Below are 10,241 nucleotides of genomic sequence, written 5' to 3' on the forward strand. Positions count from 1 at the left end.
ATGAAGGGAGGCAGGAAGATCAGAGTCATAGAAGATACAAGGATGGAAGCAGAGGTCCAAGAGAAAAAAAGGTGCAACATTGCTGGCTTTGAGATGGAGGAAGAAGAGTCCATGAGCCTCCAGAAACTGCAAAAAGTGAGGAAATGGATTTTCCCCTAGAGCCTCCAGAAGGAACACAGCTCTCAGGGCCCATTTTAGACTTCTGATCTCCAGAACTGTAAGAGAATAAATAGGTGTTTCTATCAGCCACTAGGCTTGTGGCTGTTTGCTACAGCAGCGATGGGAGACTAATACACCGGGGCGTGTTAAAAAGTTAGCAGGAGGGTGCCTAGAGAGAAGCAGGGGTGAATCACAGACTCAGGATTGGCACCGTGACATTTCTGCCACATTCTACTGGTCATAGACATCACAAAGCCACTCCGAAGTCAAGGGTTGGAGAAATAGACTCGCCTCTTGATGGATTCTTCTCTTTCTCTAACCTCTCAATGGGAGAAGCTGTGAAGTCACATTGGAAGGGGTGCGGAGATAAAGATAGGTAAAGAATTATGACCATTGTTGGCTGCCAGTCTACCACCATGCCCTTTGCAAAGTGACAGGGGACATTGAAAAGCAACGTCTGACCCTGGTTTCTTTTTTATTTCCAGGGACACAGGGAGCATGGGTGTCTGGACCTCGGGCACTGCTATCTTCCTAGGTCTTTGGGGGACATATGTGTCTCCCAGACGTCCTGGCTGGATGGCCTTTATCCAACATTGGGGAGTTTGCTGTTTTGTGGCTTTCATTTCAGTGGGCCTCCTCTCTCTGGCCTTTTCCTGGTTTCTGTCCTCATTCATAGTCTTCAGCACCTCCTGGGTGATCACCAGTGCGCTGCTCGGCGGCTCCAAGCATGCACGATGTTTCATTCTTCTCTTCTTCCTCTCTTGCGGACTGCGGGAAGGCAGGAGCACCTTGATTGCAGCCGGCACAGGGATAGTGATCTTTGGACACGTGGAAAATATTTTTCACAACTTCAAAGGTCTCCTGGACGGTATGACTTGCAACCTAAGAGCAAAGAGCTTTTCCATACATTTTCCACTTTTGAAAAGATATATTGAAGCAATTCAGTGGATTTATGGCCTTGCCACTCACCTAAATCTATTTGATGACCTTATTTCTTGGAACCAGACTCTGGCGGTCTCGCTTTTCAGTCCCACTGAAGCCCTGGAGGCACAGCTAAATGACACCAAAGGCCAAGCCCTGGGTGTCTTGTACCAGATGGTGACAGCGACAGATGTACTGTCCTCGCTGGGTCGGCAGGTACTAGCCCTAGCAGGGCTTCTGCTGGTGCTGCTTGGCACCGGGCTCTTCATGAAACGATTTTTGGACCCCTGCAGTTGGAAGTTTGAGAACATCTTCATTACCAAACAATTCGTTCAGTTCGACGAAATGGAGAGGGATCTACAGAGGCCCTGCGTCCTCCCGCTGAATAAGAAGGAAAGGAAGAACTATGTAGTCATCCCATCTTTCCGATTGTCTCCGAAAGAGAGGAGAAACCTGGGGCTGTTTTTCCTCCCCATACTTACCCACCTCTACATCTGGGTGCTGTTTGCAGCCATCGATTACCTGCTGTATCGGCTCATTTTCTCAGTGAGCGAACATTTCCAAAGTTTGCCAGGGCTTGAGGTTCACTTGAAACTACACAGAGAGGTAGGCGCATGTCTAGAGGCGTGTCCCGGCTGTTTGCTGGGGTGTCTTAAGAAGTACCATGAACCTCACAGACCAGGGCAGTGTCTTATTCACCCTTGGATCCCTGTGATGGCACAGTGCCTGGCATATTGGCATTATTGGTGCCCAATAATTGTTGGTTAAATTGAATCGAAGTCCTACTGTTAAGAGTCTGATTTCAGCCTGAACATCCTTGGTCACTGTGTTAGTTTCTCGGGGTTGCTGTAACAAATGAACACAAACTGGCTGGTTTAAAACAACAAAAATGTATTCCCTTATAGTTCTGGGGGTAAGAAGTCCAAAATCAGTATCACTGGGCTGAAATCAAGTGTTGGCAGCACCACATTCACTTCGGACTCTAGGGGAGAATCCACTCTGGCTTCTTTCAGCTTCTGGTGGTTTGTCAGCTTTCCATGGCTTGCGGCTGCAACCCTCCACCTTCATTTCTGTCTTTGCATTGTCTCCTCCTCCAAGTATGTAAAATCTCTCTCTGCTTCTCTCTTAAAAGATGAATGTGGGGGCACCTGGGTGGCTCAGTCGTTAAGCGTCTGCCTTCAGCTCAGGTCATGATCCCAGGGTCCTGGGATCGAGCCCCACATCAGGCTCCCTACTCTGCAGGAAGCCTACTTCTCACTCTCCCACTCCCCCTGCTTGTGTTCTCTCTCTCTCTGTCAAATAAAATCTTTAAAAAAAAAAAAAAAGATGAATGTGATTGTGTTAGGGCTCACCACGATAATCAGGGTCACTTCTGCCAAGTCCCTTTTTTCCAAATAAAGTAACATTTATAGATTCTGGGCATTAGGATCATATATCATGGTGGGTGAGCATTTTTAGCTTTCTATAGTCAGCAAACACTTAAATGTGGGAATCGGTGTCTCTGATATGGAACATGAAGTTGGTTCTCAAGCAAGAGTACTTGGCATGAACCTAGGCTCCTTCTTCATCTCTCTGTCGGATCTCTGCCAGTAGACTTTGAGCACCTTTTGGGAATGAGAACTTCTTTTCTTTGAATCTTGAGCCCTTACACAACACAGGAGGCCTCCCAATGCATCCACATAGCATTTAAGACGATGGGCACCGAAAAAAAAAAGGGGCTCCTAAATAACCAAATGTTACGGCTGGGGCTGGTATGTGGTAATACCCACTAAAGCGATGAAAACAGCTACCTTGTTTTTTTAGGTCAGTGGTGCTCAACCTTAAATGTGTTTTAAGTATTTCCTGGGATGGATACAGAGTCTCAGCCTTCAATTTACAGAGAATCCGTTTTCAAAAGGAGAGTACCTTTAATAAGCACTCCATGTGACTTCAAAGTAGGTGGTCCATAGACCATACTTGGAGACACTTTGGCTCAGGTGCCAACACTCAAGGACCTTCTAAACCAGTGGTTATCTACTGTGACTGCACAGTGTCATCACTGTGGACCTGAGCAAGCAAAAGAACACCCCAGAAATTGAATTCAAATGGATTGGGGTGAGGCTGAGGTGGGGGATTTTTAAAAACTCTCCAAGTAATTCTGATGTGTGGTCAAGACTGAGAACCACTGATCTAAACCCCACCCAAAAGAACGGAGCCGAAGGCCATTGGTGGATCTATGACAATCTTAATTAGTCAAGACGGTGTGTTTCTCTAAGCTGGTGCCCCCTGAGTCTCAGGGAATCTGCCTTTCTCTCCTTTGTTCTTACTCCTCTTAGCAGCTGTGTCCTGAGCTAAGAAGACCATGGTTTTTGTGCATCCCATTTTTTTCTTTTCCATTTTTCTCTGGGGAAAGTTTGTGATTATGTGGGCATTTCAGAGGATGTGGATATTGTCAGATATTGTCTTGATTTCTTTTAAACCCAGAAGTTGTGAAGCTGAACTAGGTGGGACGTGTGTGCACGCAGGCCTGTGTGTTTGCATGGTGTGTGAGTGGGTGTGTGAGTGTTGTGCGTGCTGGGGTGGAGTGCGCTAGCCTGGGCTGGTGAAAACACCAACAGCTGTCTGCACATGTCTGATTTTCCCTTGCTTTTGTCAAGCTACAGTAGGGGAACTCTTAGAAGGAAATGGCAGAAAGGGTGTCTGCAAGCCTTCCTCTGAAGCCCCACTTTCCATGGCTCTCTTCATCTCCGGGCCTGGGGTCCTCCTGTGGTGTCTACACTCTCCCTCCCTGCTTCTTCTGGCTCCGCAGGTAGCTGGGCTCTGCCCCTTCTAATTCTGGGCTGCTTCTCAGAGTTGATGACCCCCAGCACGAGCACTCCGCTGCCTCGGAAGAATTCAGTGAATTACAAGATCCCTGGTGCTCTAGCTATCTGGAGCAGGGTCATAACGGGAGCGGTGTTTCAAGTGAAAGCCAAACTAGACTTTCAGACATGCTTGATCCCGGGGCTGGCAGGTAAAAGGGCCTCTCCCCTCCCCTCCCCCAACGCTTTCTCCTTTGTCTTTTTTCCTTGTTTGGTTCTTCCTCCCCTTCCTTCTCTTTTTCCTCCTCTCTCATTCATTTCTTCCGCAGCCAATACCCATGCCTGCTTTGTGAATTCTCACCATTTTAGACAGAAGGAGAGAAAAGCAAGTTCTGCCTTCCAAAAAAAGCCCAGAAGCTTTCCAATGACAATGTCCTGACAAATACATTTTGGGGCGTCACTGGGGACGGGGGATGCAAGGATGTCTAAGCTGTGCGGGCTGCCGTGGAGGCTCACATCCTGGTGGGGGAGGCCCCCGCGAGCACAGCGACAGCAGGGCGGTGGGCGCTGGGGCAGATGTGGGTACGAGACTGGAGACTGCCGTGGGGGCTCCTCTCAAACTCTCTGCCGCCGCACCTAGGAGACTGCCGTCGTCAGCAGCTGCCTCTGGGGACCCGCCGGGCCCGCCCTTATCCCAGGATGCGCTGGGAGGCTCCTGGTCCCTCCGTTGTCACAGGTTTGCAAAGGAGAGGCTCAGCAGGGAGAGAACCATCACCTCAGGGTTTTGCCAGTATTTCTCTCCCACCTTCATATGATTTTAAAGAAGTGTTTTAAGTAAAGAAGAAGGGAAATGACCCAAAGTGAGCTAGCTGGATGGGTGGACATCGTACGGGAAAATAGCCAGCGTTGTTACTTTTCCAGTCCCTACTTGTGCACAGCACTGGTCTGCATTAACTTCTCAGGATGGTCTGATACCAGACCTCGGTCCATTCCTCAATGCTGTCTTGGCAAATTGTTTACTTAAGAGAGGTAAACACATTTTAAAACATCAGGGTACCATTTAGTATATTGCTCTGCATTTTGAGAGAATTCATTTGTCTTCCACATTACCCTCCGCCAACCCGGTACAAAAATGTTGACTCAATCTTTATGAAGTCCTGACTCCCAATTGCAAAATCCCCAGTTAGATTCCTAGACTAAGTAACTTCTTCCCAGACCGGACACCCACTGCTTTCTTATTGCAGGATTTCTCATCACTGACTCAATCGATGTGGTTGTTTTTTCAACCGTATTAAAAAGAGTGCATGCTTTTGCTCTGGGGACCGAAATCTCTCTCTTTAATTGTAGGCGAACTGTCTTTTTAATAAGAGAAAAGGAGAGGCAGCGCAAATGCTTTTCATTGCTTAGGCATGGGGCCATGGAAATTCCAGATGTGACTTGACGATTGTAGAGAGGTCCCAGATTTGAAGTGTCCAGAGTCTTCACAGGTACTGGGGTAGATCAAGGTGCACTCTGTTCTCTAGGCGTGGTTGTGTTCTTTTGGAGAAGTCATTTCCCTCTTCCTGGCCCCAGGGCTCTGGGGTACAGCGGTGATAAAAACTTACTAAGGACTCCCGCCTGTAAGGTTAATGCTCCATCCCCAAGGTGCTTAATTTACACAGGGAGTAGTTTATTCATGGGCAGGATCTGGTCCATTAATTCCTGTTTTACCAAATCAGAAAACAAATCCACCGAGAGATGAAATGACTTTCTCAGGTCAGGGGAAACAAAGAACTGAATCAGCACACACTTCTCTTGCTGGTGTCTTGGCTGGGTGGTTCAATGTCATCCTTTGCCCTCTGTGTCAGTCAGCTGAGGGCAACTGGTCTGTACTCTTGTCTTCAAGCAGAAAGGAATGCACTCCACCTGAGCATCCAGGAAAAATGAGAAAATGTCCTGTTTGAGACCTCTACAAATAGGATTTAAAGCCACCTTCAGCAAATACTATTTTTAGTATTCTTTTTTTTTTTAAAGATTTTACTTATTTATTTGAGAGAGAGAGAATGAGAGAGAGAGAGCATGAGAAGGAGGAGGGTCAGAGGGAGAAGCAGACTCCCTGCCAAGCAGAGAGCCCGATGCGGGACTCGATCCCGGGACTCCAGGATCATGACCTGAGCGGAAGGCAGTCGCTTAACCAACTGAGCCACCCAGGCGCCCCTATTTTTAATATTCTTACACTAAGAATAATTCCCCACCCCCAATGTCTAGAAGGTTGCTTTAGAACATAATACAATGCTTCCACATCTTTGTGACATTGTGGTCCACTGTCAGGGTGTTTGTCAAGATGGGGAGGATCTGACTGGGTCTAAGTTCCAAAAATCTTCTCCTCCAGTTGAGCTAAAACCATCTTTCATCAGTCCCACATGTCCTACAGGGTAGAAGCAGGTGTTCTGTAAAACTGGGTGATGTGGTCACATTTGTCAGGAGAGCCGCTAGCTGACATTAACTGGATTTCTTTGTCTTCTTGAGACTTCAACAGTCTCATGGGCATCCCGACTCTGCAAAGAAAGGACAGAGTAGACAAACTTATCTGATACCCTTCTCTCAAGGAAATCTCTGTTTCCACAAACCCACTTTGGAAAAACACTGCGGTAGCTTCCCGTAAGATTTGGTCCTCCTCTTTACTCTGATCCTAGCACACAGGAGGTGCCGGCTTAGCTGCTCCAGCCCGAGCTCCTGCACGTTGTAAGATAAATGCTTTGCATTGCAGGGCAAGATTGAGAAAGACCAGGACTGAGGACAACCATGGCATGAATCTTAGGATTTTATTCTTTCATTTTAGGAGCAAGGAACTCAAGACATCATCCATGATTCTTCCTTTCACATATCTCTGTTCGAACCCACCTGCATCCCTGAACCAAAGCTCCTTCTGTCTAAGACCTGGATTCCTCTCAGCTTCATTCTTGTGGTACTAGTGATGCTGGGCTTGCTGTCCTCCATCCTGATGCAACTCAAAATCCTGGTGTTGGCATCCTTCTACCCCAGCGTGCAGGCGGAGCGCGTCCGATACCTGCATGGGAAGCTACTGAAGAAGAGATCAAAGCAGGCAGTGGAAGGAGGAAGCAGTAAACAGCGTCTCTACTTCACAAAGGCAAGGCCAAGATGGGGGCATAACCTGTCATGAAGGAGATTTTGAGTTTGAAGGGCAAGTGGACTTTCCAAGCACTCTCCAGCTTCACGTTAGGGCTCACGTCCCCAGGAACAGATGGGACACTGGGAGGAGAAAATTAACAGATGTGCATGGCTAAGGCTCTTAGCTTCTTGATGTTGGATGCTGGTCCAGATGATTCTACAAGCTGTTTTTCAAAACACTGATTTTAAGTGGGCACATTCAGCCATAAGGTAGAGAGACTGGCAGGAAGACCCTCTGTGGTGATTATTAATGGACAGGGTCCAATTAGTTATTTATCACGCCAAGCACACAGAAATAACAGACGGAACTATCTACAACAGCTTGGTAAACTCTAAAGAATTTATTCATTCTCCAGCATTAAAATATATGTCTGGTGTGTGTAAATATATATATATATATATGATATTATGTATATGACACATATGCATATTTATACATATATATGGTAACCTAATGACTTCCTACACATAAAATGAATGCTCGTCAAAGACTTCATTTAACTAATTAACGAGGGAAGAGTAAGAAATTCCAACCGATTCAAACAACAATTCAAAGCACACGCATGTGTAAGCCATCAGGAACACCAAAACAAATGAGCTCACTAGATGCAAAACTGGTTTCTTCCCCAAGGTCGGTGGAAGGATTAATTGCACTCCACAGGGTGAAAGTCATTTTCACGTCCATGGACAAGAATCATTTGCATTGCTGCTCTCGGCTCCCAACAACTTACAGAGTTGGAAAATAGCTCATAAACAATGAAAGACTAAGATAACCCACAAGGATCAGTTTCTGCCATTCTGAAGTGTTTTTTTGCATTTTTCCTGATGCCAGCCGTCGCACGATGAAAAGTTTATGTCAGAGGCACTTGAAATGACTCTAATGCTCATTCATCTGTCTTCTTTGTCTCTTCAGATTCACTTCTGGCTTCCAGTCCTGAAAATGATTAGGAAGAAACGAACGGGCATTGCAGTTGAAGGCAATCCATGAGAGACCCCCAGGAGCTCCTCGGCCACACCACTGTGGCCGTTCTCCTGGGTTTCCGCCGACACAGGTCCCCGTGCCTGCCCCAGAGCAGATAACTGTGTTCCGTGCACCTGCTGGGGTGTGCTCGCAGGCCAAGCCACTTTTCTTCCTAAGGCCAAAGGGCTACCAGGTAAATGGCGTTGTCATCTGTCTTCCAAACAAGGTACATGATCCGGACTGTGTGACAATGTAGCAGAAAAGTATAAACCAGACCCCTGGAGGATGAGTCTCAGCATAGAATAATACTCAAGGAAAAAACAAAACAAAAAAACCAGAACAAAAATTAGAAAAAATCAAAATCACTACTAAAGGCTTATAGGCAAATGCCAAGGAGAACATACACATTTAATGCAAGGAAAATATCTTTAAACTCTTCTGTCCCTTCTCTGCCCTTTGAAATATCGTTCATAGCTATTCCCGACCCCCAGCACTCTCTGCCCTCCCCCTGTCCTTTTTCAAACACCAAAGACTTTCTCTGAAACCCTTATCTAGCCGCTCCTAATTTCTCTGCACCACCACCTCGGCTTTGACCCTCCTCTTTCCTGGAGCACTTTTGGTTTTATGTCTTCTATCAAATCCTCTATCAGGTATTTATTTATTTTTTTTAAAAGATTTTATTTATTTATTTGAGAGAGAGAGAGAGCGCACATGAGAGGGGGGAGGGTCAGAGGGAGAAGCAGACTCCCCGCTGAGCAGGGAGTCCGATGCGGGACTCCATCCAGGGACTCCAGGATCATGACCTGAGCCGAAGGCAGTCACTTAATCAACTGAGCCACCCAGGCGCCCCCATCAGGTATTTAGACCACATGTATCCAAACCACAGGAAATGCTTGTTAAAAGGACCATCTTGGGCCGCTTTTTACAACGCTCGGTGTAGACTACATTGTATAAGGGCCCTATTTCCTCTAAACTCCAAATACCCAAGAGGGAGAAAAACCTCCTCAAATATTGATTCCATTATCTCGAAAGCCCCTGAATGAGAGAGAAATAATCATTAAATTTTTCTAATATTTTAACTTTTCATTTTGAAAACTTTTCAGACTTACAAAAAAGTTGCAAAATAGTACAAAGTTCCATTTACCCTTCATCCATCATCCCCAAGAACCGTCGCACAATTATCGAAACCAGGGAAACAACCTTGAAAAAAATGCATCATGTACAGAGCTTATTGAAGCTGTCAGTTGTCCCACTAATACCCCTTTTCTGGTCCCTGAGTCAGTCCAGGCTCCCACAACACATTTAGTTTCTTAGTCTCCTCCCATCAGGGACAGTTCTTCAGTCTTTCTTTTTCTTTTATGACCTTGACACTTTAGAAAAGTACTGGCTAGTAAGTAATCTTGTAAAATGTCCTGACTGGGGTTTGCCTGATGTTTCCTTGCGTAATTCCTCCGGATAATATATTTTTGGCAAGAATACTACAGAAGCCATGATGTGGTCATCTCGGTGTCCCCTTTTACCAGGGGGCACGTGGTATGGACGTGTCTCATTTAGTTAGGATGGGGTCTGCCAGAGTTTTCCACGGTAAAGTTACTGTTCTTCCCTTTGTAATTACTAAGTGTATTGTGGGGAAATATTCAGGCGATGCAAATATCCCGTTTCTCATCATCCATTGTTAGCATCTGTCCATGCAGAACCAGGGTGTGGACACAGAGTGATTTTCTATTTACCTAACATCATCTCCATTTTTCACTGGATCTACACTATCCCCAGAAAGAAACATTGTTCCAAAGACCAAACTTTTGTTTCAGGCCCCAGAGTGGGCATTTTACATACGTGATCTCCTTTAGGTTTCACAACAATTCTGTGAGGTAGGTATTATTTCCATTTGATAGATGGGAAACCCTCACTCAGCTGGCTGGGGGTGGGGCCCTGGCGATGGCTTGTCTAAAGCTCCCAGGTGATTTTAATGGGCAGCCAGGATTGAGAACCACCAGTCCAGAAAGTTTTACAGAATTGTCTTTCAGTTCAGGTTCAACTGTGAAATTTCTCTAACAGAAGGAGCCTCCATTAAAAGCCTGTCTGATTCAGCATTTCCCAAAGTGTGTTCCTCAGAACACACCAGTCTCTCAGCTGTCCCATAAAAAGAGTTACATGAGTTAGTAAATCCATACCATCTGCCTTCTAACTTTGAAGATTCATAAAGCATGTTGGCACAATTCAAAAACTTGAGAAACCCTATAATAAAG

General features: G+C 46.0%; 1 protein-coding gene across 1 annotated transcript; it reads left to right on the top strand.

Annotated features, from left to right (window-relative positions):
• The first annotated feature begins 657 nt into the window (after positions 1-657).
• On the top strand, positions 658-8,019 carry LOC110578897 (dendrocyte expressed seven transmembrane protein). The gene is made up of 3 exons (XM_021688420.1): positions 658-1,686; positions 6,682-6,990; positions 7,945-8,019. The coding sequence occupies exons 1-3, from the start codon at positions 658-660 to the stop codon at positions 8,017-8,019; spliced, it is 1,413 nt and encodes a 470-aa protein (XP_021544095.1).
• The last annotated feature ends 2,222 nt before the right edge of the window (positions 8,020-10,241 follow it).

The sequence above is a fragment of the Neomonachus schauinslandi genome, chromosome 4, assembly GCF_002201575.2.
Source record: "Neomonachus schauinslandi chromosome 4, ASM220157v2, whole genome shotgun sequence".
In the NCBI taxonomy this organism is placed as follows: domain Eukaryota; kingdom Metazoa; phylum Chordata; class Mammalia; order Carnivora; family Phocidae; genus Neomonachus; species Neomonachus schauinslandi.